Source organism: Microcaecilia unicolor, chromosome 3, assembly GCF_901765095.1.
Source record: "Microcaecilia unicolor chromosome 3, aMicUni1.1, whole genome shotgun sequence".
Lineage (NCBI taxonomy): Eukaryota > Metazoa > Chordata > Amphibia > Gymnophiona > Siphonopidae > Microcaecilia > Microcaecilia unicolor.
In genome coordinates, this window is record NC_044033.1 from 199,598,770 (window position 1) to 199,626,043 (window position 27,274).

At 47.9% G+C, this 27,274-nt stretch overlaps 1 protein-coding gene across 1 annotated transcript; it reads left to right on the plus strand.

Moving 5' to 3' along the window:
* The first annotated feature begins 275 nt into the window (after positions 1–275).
* On the plus strand, positions 276–26,849 carry ANGPTL6 (angiopoietin like 6). Its single transcript, XM_030197093.1, has 6 exons — positions 276–1,104; positions 17,406–17,997; positions 18,682–18,877; positions 23,226–23,422; positions 24,611–24,881; positions 25,454–26,849. Exons 2-6 carry the CDS (start codon positions 17,425–17,427, stop codon positions 25,528–25,530), a joined length of 1,314 nt encoding a protein of 437 aa, XP_030052953.1. The 5' UTR covers positions 276–1,104; positions 17,406–17,424; the 3' UTR covers positions 25,531–26,849.
* Positions 26,850–27,274: the final 425 nt, after the last annotated feature.

Here is a 27,274-nt window from a genome sequence, read left to right on the forward strand (position 1 = left end):
TGGGTCTTGTTTCTAGATCTTATTCATTTCCCAGACAGTTCAAAGGAACAGCAGGGGCTGTTCCCGGCCAGAGATCTAGTGGGCTGGCAAATTGATTTTTAGTATAGACACCATGCTTTATCATACAATTGTATCTTTGTAATTGCCAAGAGTTTGCAAAGAAAATAACTTTTTACAGTCTGCTGAGTGTACTCTAGAAGTGTCTCAAATAATCTTGTGCCAAGAAAATACTACTGATAATAAAGATGGATGGGCTTCTTTTTCTAGTATTTCTCCTACAGTGAACACTATGGCTTCTTACAGGTTACTGTCCCCCATCTCTGGACTCATATTTCTAAATTCCTTAAGAAGGACTAGGACCTACAAAGCTCTGAGATGTGACTGGACCAGGAGCATCCTAGCATGTCCCTGATAACCTGGTTGGAGCAAAGGTTCCTTCTTTTCAGAGGTTCTGTTTGAGGAAATCAAAAAGCCTGAAATCCCAAGAGTTAACCTGTGACATCACCACCATCAGCTCCCCAAATAAGGGATCCGGGGAGGGAGTGGGAATCGTGTGGAGCTACTTTGTGGAGCTTGGAATCATTATACACAGAGGAAACTCTTGCTCTGTGCAGCTGGCTGGGACCCCCCTCTCCAGTTTTGATAATGAGCTGGGGAGATCCCTAATCTCTGCAGACACGATTAATGGCTGGAGTGCAATCAGCTGGGGAGAACCCCCCTCCAAAGGTTTGGGAGCCAGCTGGGGAGATGCCTGGTCTGTGCAGCCAGGACTGACAGCAGGAAGACCCTTGTCTTTGCAGCCAGTTGGGGAGAAAAGGTGCTCATTCCTGGACATTGCACAGTGCAGACCAGTCCTAAAACCATACCTGTCCTGGAAAAAACGGGAACAAAACCACTCCACTTCCCAACAGCTACAGAAGCAACCTTGGTTCTGAATGTTAACCTCACTGCTGAGACCTCCATCTCTACCACAAAAAACTGTGACCCGCAGGCACGGTTTGAGTACCTCTGGGCAGCTTTCAACTCTGGATCTAACCCTCATCTCCAGCATCATTTAAAGACACCAGAAGGAATCTGTTTACTCAGCTGGAGGGAGGGAAACTGGTAAGGAAGGAGTTCAATATGTTTTCACCAGGAGAATGGGGGACACCTGGACCAGTCTTTCCAGAGGGGTTGTAAGACCCAAAAATGTGGCAGAATTCTAGCATCTATGGAAGGGATGCACACCTACCTTGGGGGATGGAGGGGTCAGATTCAGGTTGGTTTACTGGCCTGAGAATTTGAAAGGTGTTGTCAAAATTATATATTTAGAGGTGCAAATGAGCTGTTTTGTGTGTGTGGGGGGGGGGGGGGGGGGGGAGTGGGGCTAATCTGTGTGACTGTATTTTGGTAAAGAGATCCTCTCTGCTCTTCTGATACAATCAAAGGATAATGCCACCCCTACCTCATGACCTGCCTGTGGCAACAAGCTCCCCACCCTTGGTCCTCTTTCCCAGTGCACACCATCCATTTTGGCTCCCTTACCTGTCTTCACAGAACTTTCTTAATTTTTTGAGGGGGGGGGGGGTAGGGGAGGAGGGCTCTCTCTCCAGGTTAGCTCAAGGTCTACTGCTGCTGTTTCTAAACCTCATTGATTTTCTAGACTAACACTGTATTTCTTTCCTAAATCCTTATTTTAGGTTATTTATTATTATTATTATTTTGGGGGGGGGGGGGGTGGATTACAAGTTTATTGCTTTGATATAATGGCCTGGTTTAGTTTCCTTTTGGTGTGCACAGAGAAAGGAGACCAGGCCCACCCCACAGACAGGGAAAACTGATGCAATGGTGGCAGGTCCCTTACACAGTGTAGCCACGAGCATTTGATTCTGAGTAACTTTCTTCACTCCCCTCCCCACTCTTTCTTTCTTTGACTTCAGATCATTTGGCGTGATCTTCTTCATCGTTCTCTCTTGCATTGGTGCTAGTCACTGGAAGGGCTAATGATGATTCTGGCAGTGCCCCCTCTCAAGGCTTCTAGAATCTTTGAAACCTCCAAAGGCTCTTTGCAATTCCTTTCAATGTTCTTGGAGGTGGGGGTTATTATTTTAACTTTTGAAACTCCCTCAAAGAGGACTCCTAAACCATGGCTCTTCCAAATGCAGTGGATTCTCAAGCGAAAGATTTTCCCTGATGACTCTTTCTGTGTGTTTTATATCCCAGTCCAGTGGCTTGCGATGATAACATGGAGTAAATGTATCGTAGACAGTTCCGTTCTGAAACTCGGGTGCAGCCACCTCCAGGGAGGAAAGCCAGTTTACTAAACTCAGATGCCCTCTCTGTGTGATGGCTTTGAAAAGAACAAGATTTTTTTTTTGTTTTTTAACCCATGTACCTCCACACCACCGCTTGCTTTTGCATGTGTAATATCACAGTTATAATTGAAAGGACTCTACCACACTCTCAAGAAAACTACTTCACAACAACTTACTTGTGATCTCCATATAGTGATGCTCTCAAATTCATTTAGTACATAGTACATAAGTATTGCCATACTGGGACAGGCCAAGGGTCCATCAAGCCCAGCATCCTGTTTCCAACAGTGGCCAATCCAGGTCACAAATACCTGGCAAGATCCCAAAAAAAGTACAAAACATTTTATACTGTTTAGCCCACAAATAGTGGATTTTCCTCAAGTGCAATTTAATAATGGTCTATGGACTTTTTCTTTAGGAAGCTGTCCAACATTTTTAAAACTCTGCCTAAGCTAACTGCCTTTACCACATTCTCTGGCAACGAATTCCAGATGTTGAATTACACGATGAGTGAAGAAAAATTTTTTCCTTTTCATTTTAAATTTACTACTTTGTAGCTTCATTGCATGTTCCCTAGTTCTTGTATTTTTGGAAAGCGTAAACAGACGCTTTCATATCTACCTTTTCAACTCACTCATTATTTTATAGACCTCTATCATATCTCCTCTCAGCCACCTTTTCTCCAAGCTCGAAGAGGTCCTAGCCGCTTTAGCCTTTCCTCATAGGGAAGTTGTCCCATCCCCTTTATCGTTTTCGTCGCCCTTCTCGGCACCTTTTCTAATTCCACTATATCTATTTAATTTAATTCCACTATATTTAATTTATGGAGGAAAGCCTCTGTATGTCCTCTGTCACCGTTTCAATTTTTGTGACTCCAAGGGCTCCATCTCGTCATTGGCTAAAAAAAAACCTCCATATGCTTTGCTAATTTTTACTTTTAATTTTTAATTGTATTTATTATTACATATCATTAATGTAATTATTTTTTTAGCATATCGCACTTATCTGTGTTGTCCATCCGACGGGGTCCCGTTTTGCTGTGTCGGCTTTATCAAGGAAAACCTCTTGCTTATGCTTTGTATTTATTATGCATTCAGCGTCTCTCCTTGTCGCTGCAGGGTCTGCTGTAGGGGGTCTTCTCAATACACTGACTGGCACATTACAACAGGCAGAAAAAGCTATGGCTATGAGGGCGGGAACTTGGGGCTTCCTTATTGAAAAGTCTTCGTTGGCTTCTGGCTCTTCACCGAATTCACTTTAAGGTAGTGGTAGGGCCAGAGACTATTGTATTTAAAGGACTGATTGGGATGGTGGGAACCAGCCCTTGAGATTGACTGAGATGTGTTGCTCCTTCAGCAGCTGTGTAGTGGTAATAAGTAGGTACACTGTGTGTGGCACCCCAACATAATAGCCCTTGACAAAATAGCCCCCTAGAAAAAAATGCAGTGCCATATTCTGAGCAGCTTGATCGGGCCCTTTTGTCAGGGGGCTAATTTGTCAAGGGCTATATTGTGGGCAGGCCGTTTTTACAGGGCCTATTATGTCAGGGTCTATTATGTTGGGAGTTTTTTTGTCCGGGCTATTTTGACCGGGTACCACTGTGTCCATACCCCCAAAGACCTTACCAATCTAAGGGTTCTCAACCAAATCCTTGGGACACATCTATCCCTGTGTTCATCTCCTGAGCCCTCCAGTCCTAGAGGTGACAGGCTCTGAATCCCTGTGTCCATCCCCTGAACCCTCCAGTCCTAGAGGTGACAGGCTCTGAATCCCTGTGTCCATCCCCTGAACCCTCCAGTCCTAGAGGTGACAGGCTCTGTATCTCTGTGTCCATCCCCTGAACCCTCCAGTCCTAGAGGTGACAGGCTCTGAATCCCTGTGTCCATCCCCTGAACCCTCCAGTCCTAGAGGTGACAGGCTCTGTATCCTTTTGTTCATCCCCTGAACCTACAAAAGGAGGACACATGCCCCGCCCCCTTTCACACCCCCGCTCCGCCCCCTGTCACATACCCCATCACTCCCCCTCCCCGTCACCCCCCTCCCCTTACCTTACTACTGCCTTTGTGGTCTAGTGACCTCTTCGGGGCAGGAAAGAGCCCCCTCTTTCCTGCCCAGAGCGCTGCCCTGCATGCATCCTTCCTGTTCGTGATCTTGGCGCCGATTCAAAATGGCCGCCGAGAGTTGAAGTCTCGCGAGGTCACTTCAACTCTCGGCGTCCATTTTGAATTGGCACCAAGATCGTGAATAGGAAGGATGCATGCAGGGCCGCGCTCCAGGCAGGAAAGAGGGGGCTCTTTCCTGCCCCGAAGGCGGAAGAGGTCACTAGACCACCAGGGCAGTAGTAAGTAAGGGGAGGGGAGGCTAGCAATCTGCCCGTTTGTCTGGATTTCTGGACAAATGGGCAGATTGGCAAAACCCGCCCGGTTGCCCAGACATGCCCTCAAAAAGAGGACATGTCTGGGTAAATCCGGACATATGGTAACCCTACCTGAACCCTCCAGTCCTAGAGGTGACAGGCTCTGTATCCTTTTGTTCATACCCTGAACCCTCCAGTCCTAGAGGTGACAGGCTCTGTATCCCTGTGTCCATCCCCTTAACCCTCCAGTCCTAGAGGTGACAGGCTCTGTATCCCTGTGTCCATCCCCTTAACCCTCCAGTCCTAGAGGTGACAGGCTCTGTATCCCTGTGTCCATCCCCTTAACCCTCCAGTCCTAGAGGTGACAGGCTCTGTATCACTGTATCCATCCCCTGAACCCTCAAGTCATAGTGGTGACAGGGTGAGGAGTGATTGAAGGGGCATGGTGCTGGTTATTGTTCAGAGTGTAGGGGACACAGTTGGAACATGCTGTTTTCAGTTCCTAGGAAAAGCTCACCCTGGGGGTGGGTTGGAGGAGAAAATGGCATTGGTGCAGGAGCTCTGCAAGTGAGCTCTCTGTCTGATACTGCTGGACTCTTGCTGGTTTTCTTATTTTTCCTTGTTTTTACACTGCAAAAGAGAAAGGGGGAAATAAGGGAACACCCCCCCAAGTCCCTTCATCAACCTTACTCCAAGACAATCATGATTGAGCACCTCAAGAATCTGGAAGTGATAGCCTCACTGTATAGGCAGGGAAGGAAGCTCCCCCCCCCCCCCCCCCCCCCCCCCCCACCCCCCGGGGTCTGAGTTCAACACAACACTCTCTCCAGATGACTGGAATAGGAACCTGGAACCAGGATGGTTGGGCATTGCAACAGTCATCACTGCTGTGAAAGACTTGGAAGAAATTAGTCCGCGAGCAGCAAGAGACACCACTGTTTTGGGAAAGCCCCAGGCAGCCCCTAGCTTCTCTCTCTTTTCAGAGGAGTAGATGACAGCTACTCTGCTGGAGAAAGCGAAGATCCTTTGAGGATGCTTCCGAGCGGGGTATAAGCCCTAATCTGACAGGTACAGCTGTGGCAGTTTTGGATAATATCAACTAAGACCTCCCTTAGCTAAAGCTGGTCAGGTTTCTCTGGACTCTCTAAGGACAGTTTTGTCTTTCGTTGGACATGTCTGCTTCTGATTTAGTTAAAATTTGCTTGGCTCCTCAGCAAGGTCTTGGTCCCAAGAAAAAGAGTTATTAGATTGTAAGACAGAAGTACAAGCTCTGGACCAGAAAACGAACACGATTTCATCCAGTCAAGTAGACCTGGTCCAGGATGAACGAACGATCCATCGGAAGCTGGAATTGCTGGATTTAGATTGAGAGTTGTCAGCTTTGCTGAGGCCCCTTTATCACCACCACCAGATATTTGAGTGAAGCTCTGGAGGTCAGTATCACACCTATTAGGAAAGGGGGTAAGTCTTTACATTTTAGGCAGTGCTGGTGCAGGTGAAATACAAAGACTGTGAGGACAGATGAGAAGTACTTGTGTCAGGAGCTACAAAGATGTAGTGGGTTGAGCCAGTGGACAAAGAGCATATCCTTTCCGGGATAGATTTCAGATACTGTTGATTCCTGAGGCAGGTGCTGAAATGCAGATCTGTATCGGGTCTTATTTTAAAGTTTGTTACAATGTTGAAGTTTGTAATAATTAAACAAGGAAACGGACAGTACACAAAACTTTCGCCACATGATCCCACCCCATGCAACCTGCATGGGGCTAACCACACTAACTCTAATTATACTATACACTCTGTATTGTCTACTGCGGAGTCTGTAATCCACCTCTCCGGAACTATAACGTCCTCGTCCTCATTTTTGCTTTCCATTCCTAATAATACCTAACATTCTGTTTGTTTTCTTAGCTGCCACCGCACACTGAGCAGAGGATTTCAATGTATCATCAATGATGACGCCTAGATCCCTTTCCTGGTTGGTGACTTCTAATGTGGAACCTTGCATGACGTAACTATAATTCGGGTTCCTCTTTCCCTCGTGCATCACTTTGCACGTGCTCACATTAAACGTCATCTGCCATTTAGATGACCAGTCTCCCAGTTTCATAAGGTCCTTTTGCAATTTTTCACAATCCTTTTGTGATTTAACAACTTTGAATAACTTTGTGTCATCAGCAAATTTAATTACCCGATTTTAACAGTGCCTAACTGTGTGCACTGTTTAAGGTTAAAGGTTATTTTATTTGATAGACCCCTTAAGGACAACCATTAAAGTGGATTAGAACATTTAAAAAATTATATAATGCAATTAATGAAAATTGCACCAACTGCATAGAAAGAAAAGAAATAAACAGGCAGCAAAAAAACAACTAAGCAAAATACAAACAAAGGCCTGCGGTGTGGTCAGAGCCCCAGACCCCAGATACTCAATTCAGAATACTAGAGGAAAGACCTCCTGAAAAAAGTGTGATTTAAGCAGCCTCTTAAAGGTCAGCAAAGGTCGAAACATATAGATAGGTAACAGAGTAAGAGGTAGGTGTGTGTGTGTGTAGGGGGGGGGGGGTGCTACTCTGGAGAAGGTTCGTTTGTGGGTATCACATCATGTAATGTCTTTTGGAGAGGGTGTGGTTGGTGATAGTCCTTGAGAGGACCTTAGTGTCCTTTGTGGTGTGTAGAGGGTCAGGTACTCAGGGCCATTTCCTTTAAGGGCCTTGAAGATTTATTTTTTATTTTATTTATGTTACATTTGTACCCCGCGCTTTCCCACTCATGGCAGGCTCAATGCTCAGACATAAAACTTTAAAATTTTGCCCTGTGTTGTTCTGGTAGCCAGTGAAGTTATGATCTCTTGTCGGATGCAGTCACCTGTGCGGTGCTATCGCCTGATATTTGGTGGCACTTAACTGGACAATGCGGCTGGATATCAGCCCTAACTGCCTAAGCCCAAACCGGTTATTTCGAAGGGGGGAAGGTAGTCTGGGGGCAGAGTTGGGACCCTCAGGGGGAGGAATGCTGGCTTCGGCCTAACCCCTGGTAAGCCTTTCCTCAGCTGAGAGGTGCCCACCTCTACCACCGGCTGCCTTTCAGGTGCTGTGGAGGACTTGCAGCTCATCTGCATATCCTTACAGCCTTCTCCGGGGTGACACCCAGGTCCACCCCGATCCACTCAGGGCCTCCGCTCTAGGTGCCGCGCATTTTTCTCTTTGTATCTAATCTTTTTCCAGTTGCTAAAGTACCTTAATCGTTTATGGCCCCTATTCACATTCTCTTCCTAGCTCTGTCCCTTCCTAATCTTTTCCCTCACCCCCTACCTCTCCCCGCTACAGGAACTCACTTCCCATCCATTGACTTCATCAACCTCACCTTCTCTCCTACCCTCTGCCTCCCTCTTGGCTTTTAATCTCCGTCTCCTTTCTTCCCTCCAATTTTGCCTTCCCCATTCCACCTAAATACCTCTCGCCTTCGCCGCCTTCGTGGCCACACCTCTCATACTCTCCTCCGCTCTCTTTTACTCCTTCTCTTACTCTCAGCTGGTGACATCAATCCCAATCCTGGCCCTCCTCACCAACTATTTCCAAACTCTACAGATCTCACCGTGACCATCTCTAACCTGATCTCTAGTCCTCTACTCCCCTCCTCTTCTCTGCCCTTCTCTTGCGCCCTATGGAATGCCCGCTCTATCTGTAACAACTCCCCTATATCCAGGACCTCTTTATCTCGCGTCACCTCCATCTGCTCGCCATAACAGAAACCTGGCTCTGCCCTGATGACTCTGCTTCAGTCGCAGCCCCTGTGCCATGGCGGTTATATATTTCACATACTCCTCGCCCTTCTGGCCGTGGGGGCGGTGTTGGACTACTTCTCCTCTCCCTCCTCCAGATTTCAACCTGTTCTTCCACCTCAATCTCACTGTTTTTTCCTCCTTTGAAGTCACTCTATCCGCCTTTTCTCTCCTCTGCCTCTTCGAATAGCGGTCATTTATCGTCCCCCTGATAAGTCCCTTTCATCCTTTCTCAGTGACTTTGACGCCTGGCTTGCCTTCTTCCATGATCCTTCCTCCCCCTCTCTCATCCTTGGTGACTTTAATATTCCTGCTAATGATCCTTCCAACTCTTATATTTCCAAGTTACTCGCTTTAACGTCGTCCTTTAATCTCCAACTATGCTCCACCTCCCCCACTCATCAAATGGTGCACTGTCTTGATCTCATCTTCTCCTCCAACTGTTCACCTTCTAGTTTCCTTGCCTCTGATCATCCCTCCTCTGATCACCATCCTTATAACTTTCACACTTAAATCTCCTCCCTCCCAGTCCCGTCCTATCCTATCTAATTTATCTAGGAATCTTCACGATATTGACCCTTCATCTCTATCCTCCCATGTTTCAAACCTCCTCTCTACTGTGGCACCATCCACGTCTGTCAACGAGGCTGTTTCTTCTTACAACAATACTCTATCCTCTGCCTTAGACACTCTTGCACCTTTGATGACCCGCCCTGTAAGGCGTACAAAAACCCCAACCTTGGCTGACTTCTAATATCCGCTACCTACGTTCCTGTACCGCTCCGCTGAACGCCTCTGGCGGAAATCTCGGGCCCTTGCTGATTTCTTACACTTTAAGTTCATGCTGACCTCCTTCCAATCTGCTCTTTTACGTGCCAAACAGGATTATTATATCCAACTGACCAACTCTCTTGGCTCTAATCCTCGACTTCTCTTCACCACATTGAACTCTCTCCTCAAGGTGCCCCCTCCCCCAACTCCCCCTTCATTATCTCCTCAGACCCTTGCTGAATTCTTTCACAACAAGGTTCAAAGATAAACCTTGCTTTCTCTACCTCACCACCTCTCCCTCCACTAGTCCGTTCCCCTCTCTCTCCTTCCCCTCATTCCCTTTCCTCCTTTCCTGAAGTTACTATTGAGGAAACTACACTTCTCCTTTTTCCTCAAAATGTACCACCTGTTCCTCTGATCCCAATTCCCACCCACCTTCTTAATGCCATCTCTCCTACTCTTATTCCTTTATCTGTCACATTCTCAACCTCTCACTTTCCACTGCAACTGTCCCTGCTGCCTTTAAACATGCTGTGGTCACACCTCTCCTTAAGAAGCCTTCACTTGACCCCTACTTGTCCCTCTAATTACCGACCCATCTCCCTCCCTTCCTTTTCTCTCCAAATTACTTGAGCGTGCTGTTCACCGCCGCTGCCTTGATTTTCTCTCCTCACATGCTATTCTTGACCCATTACAATCTGGTTTTCGCCCTCTCCACTCAACCGAAACTCGCTTACTAAAGTCTCCAATGACCTATTACTGGCTAAATCCAGAGGTCAATATTCCATCCTCATTCTTCTTGATCTTTCCGCTGCTTTTGACACTGTCGATCACAGCATACTTCCGATACCCTGTCCTCACTTGGATTCCAGGGCTCTGTCCTTTCCGGTTCTCTTCCTACCTCTCCCTCCGCACCTTTAGTGTTCACTCTGGTGGATCCTCTTCTACTTCTATCCCTCTGCCTGTCGGCGTACCTCAGGTTCTGTTCTTGGTCCCCTCCTCTTTTCTATCTAACTTCTTCCCTTGGTTCATTAATCTCATCCCATGGCTTTTCTACCATCTCTATGCTGATGATCCCAAATCTACCTTTCTACCCCTGATATCTCACCTTGCATCCAAACCAAAGTTTCCAGCGTGCTTGTCTGACATTGCTGCCTGGATGTCTCAACGCCACCTGAAATTAAATATGACCAAAACGAGCTTCTCATTTCCCTCCCAAACCCACCTCCCCCGCTCCCCCCGTTTTCTATTTCTGTTGATGGCTCTCTCATTCTCCCTGTCTCCTCAGCTCGAAACCTTGGGTCATCTTTGACTCTTCTCTCTCCTTCTCTGCTCATATCCAGCAGACCGCCAAGACCTGTCGTTTCTTTCTTTACAACATCCGTAAAATCGCCCCTTTCTTTCCGAGCACGCTACACCCCAAAACCCTCATCCACACCCTGTCACCCATCTCGTCTAGACTACTGCAATCTGCTTCTTGCTGGCCTCCCACTTAGTCACCTCTCCCCTCTCCAGTCGGTTCAAAACTCTGCTGCCCGTCTCATCTTCCGCCAGGGTCGCTTTACTCATACTAACCCCTCTCCTCAAGACCCTTCACTGGCTCCCTATCCGTTTTCGCATCCTGTTCAAACTTCTTCTACTAACCTATAAATGTACTCACTCTGCTGCTCCCCAGTATCTCTCCACCTCGTCCTTCCCTACAACCCTTCCCGTGCACTCCGCTCCATGGATAAATCCTTCTTATCTGTTCCCTTCTCCACTACTGCCAACTCCAGACTTCGCGCCTTCTGTCTCGCTGCACCCTACGCCTGGAATAAACGTCCTGAGGCCCCTACGTCTTGCCCCATCCTTGGGCCACCTTTAAATCTAGACTGAAAGCCCACCTCTTTAACATTGCTTTTGACTCGTAACCACTCGCCCTCCACCTACCCTCCTCTCTTCCTTCCCGTTCACATTAATTGATTTGATTTGCTTACTTTATTTATTTTTTGTCTATTAGATTGTAAGCTCTTTGAGCAGGGACTGTCTTTCTTCTATGTTTGTGCAGCGCTGCGTATGCCTTGTAGCGCTATAGAAATAGTAGTAGTAGTAGTAGTAGGACTGGTTAAGTGCCAATATTCGGGACTTACCCAGTTAAGCTAGCCGGCCAAATAGGACGACATACAAAACAGACCCATCCTTGGTTAAGTGCCGTCCGTGTGCACTAACCCAGATATTGAATAACCTGACATTGACTATGTGGGCATAATGCCAGCAGTGGTGAAAAAAAATCACTGACCACCATCGGCTGGATAATTACGTTACAATTTTTAATCCCCCTCCCCCCCCCCCGACACTTTCTCTTCTACCCCTTTCCTCTTCGCTTTTTATTGTGTATGGAAGAAATGCCTAGAGGCTTCTCAAAAACAGAATGGTGTGGTAGCCTTGTTAGTCCACTCTTAAAGGTTATCAATAGAAATATATTCTGTCATCTACCACATTTGCTTATTTCCGATCTGACGAAGAAGGGCTAATCAAGAAATGTATTAAGTTATGTCCAATAAAAAAGGTGTCATCTTATTTTATTTTCCATGTTTTATTTTGTTTGATTTCTATTGATAACCAAAAACAGAATGAACATCGCATTCATGTATCCCCCCCACCCAGTATGCCAATGTTATTCCTAGATTTCATGATCGTTTGTAATGATCGTTCAATAATTTCACAAAACCTCCTTCCGTGCACTGCACTGAAGTCTAAAAGGCACAAGTAAAGGGCAATTTCATAAATAACTAGATGCTCTTGTAAATTCACTTTTGAGATCGAGTTTCTATAAGGGTGCATGTCAGTGTTATAGTGGGAACTGCAAGGGGAGCTGGAGCAGGGCTCCCGGTTACATCCATAACTTACAGAATCCTGCTGCATTTTAGAATAGACGTTCACCGTGCAGCACTGGGGCGCCCAAAAGGAAGCACTTACTTCATAGAGTAACCCCCATAGTGCTGCCAAAACCACTGAGGTGTCATTCATACCATGATCACTCTGCCCCAGCCAAGAACAAACTGGACAGCAGCACTCCCAGGCCCTGGAGCTGGCTGGGAGGTGGTGAAGGTCTCTCATGGATGGCTAGCGACAGACCACAACAAAGTCCTCTGTGGGGAACAGAAACCAGTTTGTAGCAAGCCTGAGGAGCAAATTAGAGTATGCTATGGTTTGTGTCAAAATGGAAATATTAACAAGTTATTTTGGATAAAAGGATTATTGCTTGTTAGGGGTGTTGGTAGCTTGCTGCTACCAGTCTTGAAGGCTCCGTTGAAGCACTAGGACCCCCGGCAATGAATTTGCTGACAGTTTAACTGAGACTCTGCAGCTGTTTTCTGACAACTTGTATCCCGAGCGCTGCATCCTGGCCACTCATCTGTTCTTCTTTAAAATATCTTCCTGTCAAGCTTTTTTTCTTTTTATTATTTGTGATCCTGCACTCGGCTCCAGCTCTGGTTTGGAACCATTTGTGGAAAGCAGTTTCCTTGGCTCTGGCTGGTCCAAGCTTTCTTCAGGGAGGTACAGAAAAACCACTGTGGGCTTTTTGCTCTCTTTCTTTCGGCAGTTCAGACAATCTGAGACAATAGCTGGTTACTGGAACTGTTATTTGAGGAATCTGTGTAGTTAATCCCAGTGTTTGTGATGTAGCTAATAAAAGACTCATTTCAAAGACATAGAAATACAGCTACACCAGGCAGCTCTAGCTGGAAATATCACTTCTTGGCATTCCCCTTCCCCTTTTTATTTTTATAACTTTTAGCACATATGTAGAGAAAGCCTTCAGATGAAAGCAATCCCCCCCTTCTTTCTCGCCCCTTGGGTTTTAACTGCATCCTGGCATCCGAGGAAATTCTCAGAATCTCCCCTGTGCTCATCGATCGATCGCAGTAACCATGACATGTGTTTCCATCACTCACTTGCTGCAGGCATAGTCAAAGAGTTGGATATACTTGGATTTAATATCCCCCCCCCAAAAAAAAAAAAAAAAAGTGCCATATCATGCACTTGGGGGTGTTGAAATCTAAGCATTAGATTGTAAGCTCTGTCAAGCAGGGACTGTCTCTTAATTTTCAAGTGTAGAGCGCTGCGTACGTCTTGTAGCGCTATAGAAATGATAAGTAGTAGTAGTAAGCATGCAGAAATCAATATGAACTGAGCAGAAGACATTCGAAGATGCTCACAATCCACATATAGGAAACCCTGTTCAAGGGATTAAGGGGACGTGACATCTGCTCCAAGGGGGGGAATGTAGGGAAAACGTCCTGAAATATTTTTTCACAGAAAGCTGGTAGAAGCGCGGAATGTCCTCCTGGAGCGAGTGGACTTGTGGGTTCAATTTTAGGCGGTTTTATCCAGTGTAAAGCCTGGTTTGTGCACAGAGAAGGGCTGTTATAAAATGTGCGACTATCTATCTATATAATTCACAACCCCAACGTTCTAAATGAAGCCACCACTGGAAGTTGAAGTGTCAAGATCAGCTTTCCCCACTGGAAGTTGAGGCGTCGAGATAGCCGCTTTCCCCATCAGTGTGTGCCCCGCCCTCGCATCACTACGTGATGACGACGAAGATGGAGCACTGACACTGGACGAAACGGAGCGCCAGCACCAATGAAGACATAACCACTCACTTACACTGCAGCACCGACAACACGAACAGCGCTGACAGAAGAAATCCATTTTTATGGCCATGCTCCTGCTTTGCGTATGTGAGGCACCCCCCCAAAAAAAACAAGCTAGCTCCTGTTTCATTGCTCTGAGAAACGGGCTTTCTTTACTAGTATGTGTATAAACCATTCTATAACATGTCGTCTAAATTTAGGCATAAATATGTGTACTTACATTATAAAATACTAGCACCTAACACATGACTGTTACAGTTATGTGTATAAGTGCTAATTGCTTAGCACATAAGAGGGTGTTCACAGGGGGAGGTGCATGGCAGTGTATGGGCGTGTCCAACAATTATGCATTTCAAAAACCCAAATAGCAGCAAAACCATCTATATCATCATATCGACAATTAAAAAAACTAAAAAAAATACTCAAAAATGTCAAAAAAGGGGGAAAAAGTCTCAACAATTACGACAACCCTCATAAACACAGTTAGTTGTACGTACAAAAAGTCATCGTAGACTGAAAAAACCCCCATAGACAAAATTTTTTTTTACAGAGTTCACAGCAACAGACACTATAAAGCTAAGTGTTTTGGTGCACTTTATTTAACCATGTTGACATTGTTTTAAGAGTATTCAAGGCTCTACAGATTTTTTGTGACTGTTCATGTGAAAAGCGATTTAAAAATATATGTAAAAAAATTTTTTGTCTATGGGGTTTTTTTCAGTCTACGATGACTTTTTGTACGTACAACTAACTGTGTTTATGAGGGTTGTCGTACTTGTTGAGACTTTTTCCCCCTTTTTTTTACATTTTTTAGTATTTTTTGAGTTTTTTGAATTGTCGATATGATGATATACATGGTTTTGCTGCTATTTGGGTTTTTAAAATCATCACGATAAACTAGCAGTGTTGTCGATCTGTGCAATACAACAATTATGCATGCAAATTATTTAATACTGTTAGTTACATGCCTGCTATTGGCACATAAATGCTAATTTAGGCTAGTATTCTGTAATGCAATCTGGGTGCCCAGATGCCATGATAAAATTTGCGCTAAGTGCACTGCATCTTGACACCCTTTGTGGAATTGCCCCTATAAAATACATGCAGCAGAAATTGTGTGCCTACTTTCATGTGATTTGTGTGTAGGTGTCCCTGGAGGTGCAGTTTGGGTGAAGCTGACAGGGTTGTAATGTCAGGCAAGTACATAAGAACATAAGCATTGCCATACTGGGATAGATCAAAGGTCCATCAAGCCCAGTATCCTGTTTCCAACAGTGCCCAATCCAGGTTAAAAAACATAGTAACATAGTAGATGACGGCAGAAAAAGACCTGCACGGTCCACCCAGTCTGCCCAACAAGATAAACTCATGTGTCATTTTTTGTGTATACCTTACCTTGATTTGTACCTGTCTTTTTCAGGGCACAGACCGTATAAGTCTGCCCAGCACTATCCCCGCCCCCCAACCAACCGCCCCGCCTCCCACCACCGGCTCTGGCACAGACCGTATAAGTCTGCCCAGCACTATCCCCGCCTCCCAACCACCAGCCCTGCCTCCCACCACCGGCTAAGCTTCTGGGAATCCCTTCCTTCTGAGCAGGATTCCTTTATGTTTATCCCACGCATGTTTGAATTCCGTTACCGTTTTCCTCCCACCACCTCCCACGGGAGGGCATTCCAAGCATCCACCACTCTCTCCGTGAAAAAATACTTTCTGACATTTTTCTTGAGTCTGCCCCCCTGGCAAGATCCTAAAACAGTACATTTTATGCTGCTTATCCTAGAAATAAAAAAAGTAGAGGGTTCTCACGGAGTACCACTAAAACTACTTCGTGTTAATTAGGGAAGAGTCTAATTAAGACTCTTCCCTAATTAACACGAAGTAGTTTTAGTGGTACTCCGTGAGAACCCTCTACTTTTTTTGTTTTGCATATAGGAGACTATTAGCAGAGAAGTGCCTTGTTGATTTGACAGTTTATCCTAGAAATAAGCAGTGGATTTTCCTCAAGTCCATTGTAATAATGGCTTATAGACTTTTCTTTTAGGAAGCTATCCAAACCTTTTTTAAACCCCACTAAGCTAACTGCTTTTACCACATTCTCTGGCAACAAATTCCAGAGTTTAATTACACGTTGAGTGAAGAAAAACTTTCCCTGATTTGTTTTAAATTTACTACTTTGTAGCTTCATTGTGTGCCCCCTTGTCCAAGTATTTTTGGAAAGAGTAAACAAGTGATTCACATCTACCTGTTCCACTCCACTCATTATTTTATAGACCTCTATCATATCTCCCCTCAGCCATCTTTTCTCCAAGCTGAAGAGCCCTAGCTACTTTAGCCTTTTCTCATATAGAAGTGCACATACAGAGAACATGTGCCCATTTGCACCAGCCTCAGAGCAGGTAGAAATGTGTGGCAGCATTTCTACCTGGGGGGCAGACTCAAGAAAAATGTCAGCAAGTATTTTTTCACGGAGAGAGTGGTGGATACTTGGAATGCCCTCCCGTGGGAGGTGGTGGAGATGAAAACGGTAACGGAATTCAAAAATGATTGGGATAAACATAAAGGAATACTGTTCAGAAGGAATGGATCCTCAGAAGCTTAGCAGAGATTGGGTGGCAGTCGGTGGTGAGAGGCGGGGCTAGTGGCTGGGAGGCAGGGCTAGTGGTTGGGAGACGGGGCTAGTGGTTAGGAGGCAGGGCTAGTGGTTAGGAGGCGGGGCTAGTGGTTGGGAGGCGGGGCTAGCGCTGGGCAGACTTCTATGGTCTGTGCCCTGAAAATGGCAGATACAAATCAAGGTCAGGTATACACATAAAGTAGCACATATGAGTTTATCTTGATGGGCAGACTGTGAGTCTACATCTATGTTGCAAAATATGCCCTATGAGGGTCTGGGATAAAGCCCAGGGGATTTCTGGTTGCTCAAGGTGGAGACAGCAGGAGGTGAGAAGGTTAATAGAAAGGTTAATTTTCCTAAGGGGTAACAAGGGAGGGATATCCTGTCTCATTTAAAGTGAAATAAGAAATGCTAAATACGCCACCCCTCCCTTCCCATGTGCATCCACAGAGCTTTGTAATAGTCGAAATACCCAAATATCCAGCCTTTTAGATCCCTGTTGCCTTTCTGGATGGTGCTCTCTGGGGAGCTGTAGCTCTATTTAGCAACTCTGCAGTTGACTTATCCAGCTTGAGAGCTGGGGATTTAAATCTGCAACCTGGCAGCTGCAAACCCATGGAGTAGGTTCTGTCTCTCTCAGGGAGCCGTCATGACTGGTCTTAGTGGCACATTCTCGCCTGCCTTTTCTTCCCAGTCCAACTTTCCCGTATGGCGAAGCCGCTTCAAGTGTGGCCCATGAACTGACCCCTAAGAAGTCCGGCCCCAGATTACCCTCGTGCGCTGGCCTCTGGACTCCTGAACTGACCATAAGGGATGGTGAATTAAGTTTCACCTAAAGATTAGCCAGAGACCCACCTCCGTCTTTCCAGATCATTTATTAGTCAAAGTCACTAAAGTTTTCGAAATCAAACAATTCTAATTTTGTTTAATATATATATTTTTTCAGACTGCCCCCTGCTGTCAGAATGATGCAGGTCCGTGGTCTGCTTCAGGCACTGTTTTTGGCATGCGTGTTGCTCTCGGAAGCTCAGGTCGAGGATCCTGTGGCTCCCAGCAAGTGCTCCTACACGTTCATCGTCCCCCAGCATAAAATAACAGGAGCCATCTGTGTGAGCGCCCGGTATCAGGACGTGCCGCCTGCGGTGAACCAGAGCGAGCTCTGGGAGTTGAGGGATGAACTGAAGAGACAGCACTTCCAAATCGGGCAGCTGAAGCGGGTGGTGGAGGCGGACAGCGCCATTGTTGGCGAGATCAAGTTCCTACGCAAGGAGAACCGCAGCATGAGCACCCGTATGAGTCAGATCTACGCCCAGCTGCTTCACGAAATCATCCTGAGCAAGGATGGTCCCGCCGCAATCAGCCAGCTGGAGGGCCGGGTGCTGAACACCACGGCTGAGGTGCTGGAGATTGCAGCCCAGTACCGGGACCTGCAAGAGAGGTATGGGCAGCTGGCTTCTCTGATTAACAACCAGAGCGTTGCCATAGCTCGGCTGGAGAGAGAGTGCCAGCGCAGTGCCAACGATCGACGTGTGGACCAGGTGAGATTCCCAGGGAGCGGTCGCACACAGACTCCATCCTCACTCCTTCCCCTCCACTGCACATAACCTCCATCCGCACTCAATTCTTTCCACTGGTGACAGCCTCCATCCTTGTTCCTTCCCCTCCCACTGCTCAAAACCTCCATCCTCACTCCTTCCCCTCCGCTGCTGACAACCTCCATCACTGTGCCTTCTCCTTCACTGCTGACTGCCTCTCTCCCCATGCTTTTTCATCTGATTCTCATCAGGAAGCTGTCACTCATAACCTGTCTCATTCCTTTCTCCTCGGTTCTTTCTGTCCTGTTATTGTCTGGCATTCCTTATTCACGGCTATTCCTCTCAATCCTAAACTCTTTCTGAATCAGGCTCTCATCAGGGAGTTATTGTGCATGGTTTCTCAATTCACTCCTTCCTGTCCTGCTCTGATCAAGGAGCCATCAGGTGTGGCATGTCTCTTTCCATTGTAGGCTCTCGACAGGGGTTCACCTTGCATGAAGACCCAGGGATTAGAACTCGTACATTTCTCCGCTGATATTTCACTGTTTAGGCCTGTTTCCCCTCCTCCTCCTCCCTTCAGCTCCTATTTCTACAGAGTGAATGTTAGGGTACCCCTTTGTGGGTGAGGCAGGGGGTCTTTTCCACACTGAAAGACAGTAATGGCTGTGACTCTCACCTTTTTTCCAGGGCCCCATCGAGCCACCACTGGTCAACGTAATCCCCTATGACTCAGGGGTGGGGAACGCCAATAAGACCCTCTCTGAGGTGCCGAGGAGTCAGGCAGTAGCTGGGAGTTCTTCTTCCCAGGACCGGAAGCAGCGTGCCCAGAAGGAGGCGACGATCTCCAGAGCCTCAGCCAGCACCAAAGGCAGAAACTCCTCCGGTGAGTGGCTTCCACAGTGGGTAACGGTGAGGGGTGGGGGGAAGAGCTTAGTTCAGTTTGGTGTTGTTTTAAAAAGCAGCCCCTCTCCGAGAAAGGAACAACTTTGGCCCATCTTGTTAAAGTTAACCTTCACTGCAAGTCTCTCACTGCTTTTCATTGGTCATTTCCACTTAATGTTTTCCCCTGTAAGTAACATAGTAGATGACGGCAGAAAAAGACCTGCACAGTCCATCCAGTCTGCCCAACAAAATAAACTCATATGTGCTACTTTTTGTGTATACCTTACCTTGATTTGTACCTGTCTTTTTGCACTTATTCTACCTCCTGGCACTCCTCAGGAACACATCCTTCATGGCCTCTCTCCTTCAGACTTACCATCTGGCTGTCATCAGGGAGTCATCCTGCACAGCACTTATTCCACTGCATCCAGCTTTCTATGGAGATCACAGGGCATGCACAGCCTCTCTCTGTTCCTTCCCATCTGGTTCCCATCAGGGAATCATCAAGCATGGTCTCTTTCCTTCTTCCTTTCAGTGGGAATCTAGCAGGCAGGCTGTTCTTTTTGGGGTCTTTCATCCATCTCTCCTCAGGGGGCCATCACAGGCGGAGTTTCTGTTTTTCCTCCTTCTAGTCTCTTATCAGGGAATCATCATGCCTACAATGGCCGCCTGCATTTCTTGCCCATAAAGGGGGTAATTCTCTATAGGGCGCCTACAGTTAGGGATGAGGATGATGTGCCAGTTTGCACCAATTATAGCTAATAATTGGATGTTAATGCCAATTATATTTTTTATTTATTAGGATTTATTTACTGCCTTTTTGAAGGAATTCATTCACCCTCATGATCAAAAGCAAACTCCGGCGCTACAGGCTGTTAACGCCATACTAGCACCGGAGTTAGCTGCCGACCCATGATCAGAGCCCTCGAGCGCCTGAAACAACGCACTCGAGGGCTGTTAGCGCAAGTAGCATGCAAATGCATGCTAAACAGGGCTTCTAGCGCAATTAGCTTGCAAATGCATGCTAATCAGCGCTTAACGCATTCATCCCCAATGATCAGCGGCCAGCACGCCAAAGATTGGGTTGCTGGCCGCGGCAAAATCAACGCCAGCTCCGAGCTGGCGTTAGACTTTGCGGATCATTGGGGAGGAATGGTGAGCCCTGTCCAGCATGCAGTTGCATGCTGGCAGGCCCCTGTTCCCACCCCAAAGCAAACGCAACCAGGGGACTGGAGGTCTGGTGGACCTCCAGTCCCCCCCCCCCCCCGACGATCCGACCCCCTCCATGCCCAAGGAGGGCTGGAAATCCGGTGGGTCTCCAGCCCCCCCACGACCCCCAGAAATCGTGGTGGCCACCTCCGGCCAAACGCTGTCCCACCCTCCCACCCAGCGACAGGGGGGGGGGGCTGGAGGTTCGGTGGGTCTCCAGCCCCCCAAACCCCCAGAAATCGTTGTAGCCGCCTCCGGCCAAAGGCTATCACACACTGTTATCCATCGATGGGGGGGTGGGGGCTGGAGGTCCGGTGGAGGAGGGACGCAGCCTGCCTGCCTCCCTCCTCTTCCTGTCGATGCTGCTGCAAAATGGCGGCGCCCAGCCCCGCCCATTGCATCCTAGGATGCGCTGGGCGGGGCTCCAGACCATGTAAGGGAGCGATTCCATTTTGCAGTGGTGTCGACAGGAAGAGGAGGGAGGCAGGCAGGCTGCGTCCCTCCTCCAACGAAAGGTAGGGAGGCCGGCCGGGAGGGTCACCACGGACCACCAGGGATTCAATGGACAACAGTGGATATTCGATGGATAACAGTGTGTGATAGCCTTTGGCCGGAGGCGGCCACAACGATTTCTGGGGGTTTGGGGGGGCTGGAGACCCATTGAACCTCCAGCCCCCCCCCCCCCATCGCTGGATGGGAGGGTGGGACAGTGTTTGGCCGGAGGCAGCCACCATGATTTCTGGGGGTTCGGGGGGGGGGGGGGGCTGGACGTCAGATGGGGGCGGGCCCAGGAGGAAAGGAGAGATGCGAAGACTGGAGGCATCAGCTGTTCTTCTTACCTGTGCTGCGCCTTCACACAGAGGTGAGAGGCGCTGCGCGGGCCCGGTAAGGAGGAGGGGGGACCAGTGGAGGGGAGGGAGCGGCGGCGACGACCTCAGGGGTGGCGGCGTGGGCGGGGCATGGGGGTGGAGGATGGCGGGAGGCGGAGCTGTGGGGAGAAAGAGTTGAGAGAAAGGAAGGGAGGGGGGCCCAGGGCTGCTAAAGTTTTGAATTTTTTTTTTTTTTTTTTAATTTAAATGGGGGGGGGGGGGAGGAAGCGGGGGGTAGCGGCGACCTCGTGCGGGGGGGGGGCAAGGCCGTCCATAAAGGATGCTCCTGACAAGCGCCTTTGCCCCCTCCCGATCCTTTTTTTTTTTCACTTTTAGATTGATGCAGGGGGAGCGGGGAGAAGCAGCGACCTCGGGCGTCAATAAAGGATGCCCCTGACATGCGTTTTCGTCCCCCTCGCTTTTTTTGGGGGGGGGGTGTTACATTGAAGATTTTAGTTGGACAGCCCTAACGACAGGTACAGACCTGTCGTTATCTTTCCGGCAGTTTTCCAGCGTTAGGGCAGGCGGAAAACTTTAGTGCATCTCGTTTCAATAGGGTTTCTACACAATTTGCTCATCTGCATTCCGTTTTCGTTTTCTGCTACCATCGTCAGAAAATGGCCTTTAATGCATGTCACGGTTCAAAAATTCTTCGTTAAAGGGTCGTTAAAGTTTAGTGCATTGGGCCTTAGTTGACTGGAGCTGCAGCTCTGTCCCCCTGATATTTTGCAATTTCTCTTCCCTCTGAATGGACTTTCATTTGTTTTGAAATCTCCTGTTCTGCAGATGTTCAGGGATTAACAACATGTTCCCAGCTCTCCTTCTAATCCGACCCCCATCTCCTCAGCACTCTCTCTCCCCCCCCCCCCCCCCACTACTTGCTGTGTTGGCTTTTTAGGGGGATTCTTTACATAACTACCACCTTAAAAAAAAATCAGCCAGACTAATGCATACTTGCTGTAATTGAGAGCAGGCCGAGCCTTGGGTAGCCCTTCTCAGCTTCTCTCTCACAGAATCTGCTTCTGGAGGGGGGGGGGGGGGGGGGGGGGTTACAACTGCAGCACACTGGAGAGACTTCCCTTTTGAGTAATTCAGCCAAAACCACCCTGAGCATGTCTCAAACAGGAATGTGGTCCAGCACTTCTGTGGGGTGCATTCTGGGGTAAGGTTGCCAACTGGCTCCAGATTCGATAGGAATAATCCAGGCCAGGTTTTACCCCATTGCATGCAGGGACTTGTAGTTCTGATTTCCCTACTGTATGCCTTCTTAAGAAAATGAAGACTACAAGACCCAGCATGCAATGGGGTAAACCAGGGCAGCTATAGATCCTCCAAGTCTTTTGCCTTCTTGATGTAATATCTCTCCCCCCACCCCCCACCAATGAAGGCTCCTGGGGGGGGGGGGGGGGGCTTATCCGATCCTTTCTTCAAGTGTGACGCTCCAGCCCATCCCCCACCAACTCCATTTCTTTTGCTGAAAAGCTTTTCATGCATTCTTCTGGGGGCACTGGTGGCACTTCCTGGCCCATCTGTGGGACCTCTAGAAGCAGCTTCGTCCCTCCTGGAGACCTGCATACCATGGGGAATGCTTGCAGAACAATAGGTGCTCCCACCATGCTTGCCCAGATGGCAGTCCTAGAGTCTCTCAGCTGCTGCATTGGAGTTCCATACTGTACCTGAGTGCAAAGCCCTTGTAGGGATTAGCTCTGTTTCGGTGACGAGGCTGTGTTATTTCTGATTCATGAAGAGCCTCTCGTGACCAGCCCAGCCCTTTTTTCTCTGGCTAGGAAGACACTTTGGGCAGAAGCCAGGCAGCAAGCAACCTACTTGGATTTGTCCATGTCTCACCCTTCGTCTGAGCCCTGCCTCCATTTTTCTCCTTTTGCTCAGGGCTGTTGTATTTATCATGAGTTTACGCTCTGGCGTTTCCCCCTGTCTGTTTTTACAAGCCTTTTCTTCTTGGCTGTTGAAACCATGTTAATGATGATCAGCACAGCAACATCCAAATCAGCTTTGATTGATAATAGAAGGGAGGGCTGGAGTGAGAGCTGCTATCCAAAGCTCATGAGCAAAGCAAATAGTCTTCCAGTTGTATGCAATGCCATTAGTGTACATAGCACTGTACATAGTAACTATCTGTCTACTTCCAATGCTCTTATGATCTGTGCCATTGTGGCATATTGTGATATCGGATCTGTTTGTTACTCTGCGGTATGAAGTGTGTTTCATCACAGTAGTAATGCTTTTAGCTGTCTCTCTCTCTCGCTACAGGTCCCTGGAGAGACTGCTGGGACGCTCTGCAGAATGGGCAGGCTGCAGCCAGCGGCCTGTACCTGGTGAGGCCTGATGCTGGGAACCAAATGATGCAGGTGTGGTGTGAGCAGGAACGAGAGGGTGGCGGCTGGACCGTGATCCAGAGGCGGCAGGATGGCTCTGTCAACTTCTTCACCACCTGGGAGCAGTACAAGGTGAGAGGCGGGTCCCCTTTCTACCCCTCCCCCGGCTAAGTGGGGAAACAGCACAGCAGAGGGGATGAGGTGAGCAGATGGATGTGGTAGGGGGGGGGGCTATGATTTAGTCACTAACGTATGATAGCAGTGACCTAACACCTGTTGATGTCTCCTACCTGGGGGATCCCTCAAGGTACACATTGAGCCGTGGTAGGAGTTATTATGAGATAGATAAGCATGAAGGACCCTGTATAAAATGGAGTCACCTATATGTTTTCTGGGTTCCTATAGATGTCACAAGTGAAAGTGACCCCCTGTTGTGAAAACTCAGTAAATCACCTTTGGCTTTAACTGTACTTGTGATCCTGATTTTGTTTTTCCTGTTTTAAATGAAGCTCTTTTAATTAATTTTTGTGTACCGAACACAGGGCCGTGCCAACACGGTAAGCGAGGTAAGCATGGCAGGAGGGGCGCCATCCTCTGGGGGACGCCCCGCCGCACCATGCTTACCTCGCCCTCTTCTCCCCAGATCCTTTTCCTTTTTTTTTTGTTTAAATTACCTCTGTCCGGCGGCAGCGTAGCGTCAGTGAGAAGGAGGCAGCGCTACCCCCGCCCGACGTGTCTACTAGTCTTCCCTTCGCTGTGTTCCGCCTTCTTCTGACGTCAGAAATGACGTCAGAAGAAGGCGGGACACTCAGCAAGGGAAGAAGACTAGTAGACACGTCGGGGCGGGGGAGCGCCGCCTCCTTCTCACTGACGCTACGCTGCCGCCGGACAGAGGTATATTTAAACAAAAAAAAAAAGGAAAAGGATCTGGGGGGGAGAAGAGGGCGGGCAGTGTAGCGATCATTTTCGGGGGGGGAGCGGTGTGGTGCCAACGGGGGGGGGCGGCGGTGGGGCGGTGGGCGGTGGAGGCGCCAACTGCAGGGGGGCGCTGGAGACCCTAGGCACGGCCCTGACCGTACACCCCAAATTAGGCAGTCTAGTAAATTTGTTATAAACAATAAACATATGGGATCCTCTTTGGCTAACATATATAGGGTCAAGGTTCAAGTACTTGCTACACCACCTTTCTGTGATACAGCCAAAGCGGTTTAACATTTATTTTATCAGACTGCAGCGAATCTGTATTGCGTAAGCAGCAGCTGCTCCCCTCCTCCCCCCCCCCCCCCCCAAGCTCAATCTTTTGTTTCTCTCTCTTCCCAGCAAGGCTTTGGGAACATGGATGGGGAGCACTGGCTGGGACTGGAGAACCTTTACTGGTTGACCAGTCAAGATAATTACAAGCTACTGGTCCTTCTGGAGGACTGGAAGGGCCGGCAGGTCCAAGCCGAATACGACTACTTCACCGTGGGACCAGAGAGCGACTTCTACCGGCTGCGGCTGGGCCAGTACCAGGGCAATGCTGGCGACTCCCTCTCCTGGCATGCCGACAAGCAGTTCAGCACCTTGGACAATGACCGGGACGCCTATTCGGGTAACAAGATGCCACGGTGACAATGTGATGTCATGATGACATGCTGTCAGGCACAGCATGGGAGCCAATGGTATTATCTCAGCCGTTGGCAATATTTGATGTCATAAGAAGTTTGATAAATCTGTGATAGCTTGGCAGGTATTATGTGTGGAGAGAGATGAGGTCATAACAGCTGTAGAAAGAGGCTTAGTGATGTCACAGTAACGGAATACTGTGATGTCAGAATGGCAGGTTTACACTCTGCAAAAAGAGCTGTATGACTTCCGCTTTCCCATCTGAGCTCCGCTGATTAGAGCAAAATCACACGCTGTTGAGATTGCAAACTTTCAGGTCTTTTTCAAGACCCCCCATCTCTCAGATGCATTCCTTTTGACTATCTCACAGAGACTCCTGAGGCAAGGCCTGTGGCCAAAACACGGATCTGTGTCAAGTCTGTAATAAAGGTTTTCTTGTTTTACCCTCCTGTCCCAGTCTCTGGAGTCATTGGTCACTTCCCACTCCTTTTGTTTTGTTCAGAATGGCAGGTTTCCATTTATCTGATTTATTCCCACCTTTCTTTCTTTTTTTTAAAGGGAACTGTGCCCATTACCAGAAGGGAGGCTTGTGGTATAACATGTGCGCCCATTCCAACCTGAACGGAGTCTGGTAATAAGGGGGTCATTTACCGAAGCCGTTTCCAGGATGGCGTGTATTGGGCCGAGTTCCGCGGAGGGCTACTCTTTGAAGACAGTGCTCATGATGGTAAAACCGAACAAGTAGCAATGGGTAGTGCTGGGATGAACCCTCCTGTCCCCTCCCTCAACCCCTCCCCCCCATCTAATAGGAGCACCAGCGTGGACCTTTTCTCTTGGTCAACAAGAAGTTAGCCAACCTGCTTCTGGAAAGACTGAGATATGGATAAAACCCTCGACAGAGGCTCCCTGCTGCTGTTTCATAGCATCATCTTGTGCTTGAAACTGAGTGATTGTGGAGGTGCTAAACTCGGGGACACTCCTAATATGGTCTGTATCTGCCTGCTACGGTTCTTGCAAGAGAAGCGGTGGAAGAGTTATAAAACATGGTGGGCTGGAGCGGTGACCCGTCCCCTGGATGCTTGTGCACAGCAGTTGCAGGTGCTAGCAAAAAGGCCGCACAAAACTTGGAAGCCCTCCCTGGGAAGAATTAAGCATGCTGGAGTTCTCCACCCCCCCCCCCCCCCCCTATCTATGAGCTTCCACCACGGTCGACCTGTTCCCTCACCACTTTGCTAACCCCAATAGCCCTGTCTGTCTCATAATGACCACTCATTACCCAGGCTCTAAGGGAAGAGCGAAGTGGGGTTCACAGAGCCCCCTTGTATCTTGCTTTTAGTTCTGCTTTCCATAAAAACTGAAAGTCCTAGCATGTACTCAGGGGGCTCAGCCCTCTCCCTTCCAGCCTGGTACAGATGTTGCTGTAATTTCACCAGCTACTTTGATGAGTATATGGTAATGTGGTTATGTTTACTGCTGGACACTTTATTACTGGTTACGATGCATGTTTTGGTTTTGTCCCTTCTATCTGGTCGACAAACAGCCGCTTGTTTGGGGCCGTCCGCTCATTTTCAGCGGCACTTAACCAGTTACAATTAGCGGTTAGTGCTTAAGTGAAAATTGGCTATTTTGGGGCTGATATTCAGCACTTAATGGACCAGGGTAACCGCATAAAACACAGCCCTGTCTTTATGTGGCAACCCTGGGCTGGTTAAGTTCTGGATATCAACTTAACTGGCTGTGTTAGCTGGTGCCGTATAAACTGGATATCAGTTGCTGAAGCCTGGACATGGCCCAGCAATGAGTCTCCGGGAATAACGCCGGCAGCGGTCAGCAAAACTCTCACCACTGCTGGCTAAATATTTACCTCTATGTGTTTTATTATACCCTACTTAGAACTGTGATATTCGGGTTATAAATGGTTTTTTTTTTAATAAATAAAATATAAATAAATGAATTCAGGTATTGTTTTCGTCTCCACCACTTCCACTGGGAGGCCGTTCCACAAATTCACCACCCTTTCTGTGAAGGAGTATTCCTCAGGTTACTTCTGAATCTGTCCTCTTTCACCTTCATCCTATGTCCCCTCCTTCCAGAGCTTCCTTTCAATTGAAGATTTGCCTCCTGTGCATTCATGTCATGGAGGTATTTAAATGTCTATCGTATCTCCCCTCTCCCACCTTTCTTCCAAAGTATAAAAATGTAAACAGATGGCAAAGCTTATGTCTTATGTATATATATTGAGATCTTGAAGTCTGTCCCCATACGCTTTATGATGAAGATCACTGGACCATTTTAGTAGCCGCCCTCTGGCCGACTCCATGCTGTTTATATCTTTTTGAAGGTATGTCTCCAGAAATGAACTCAATATTCTAAATGGGA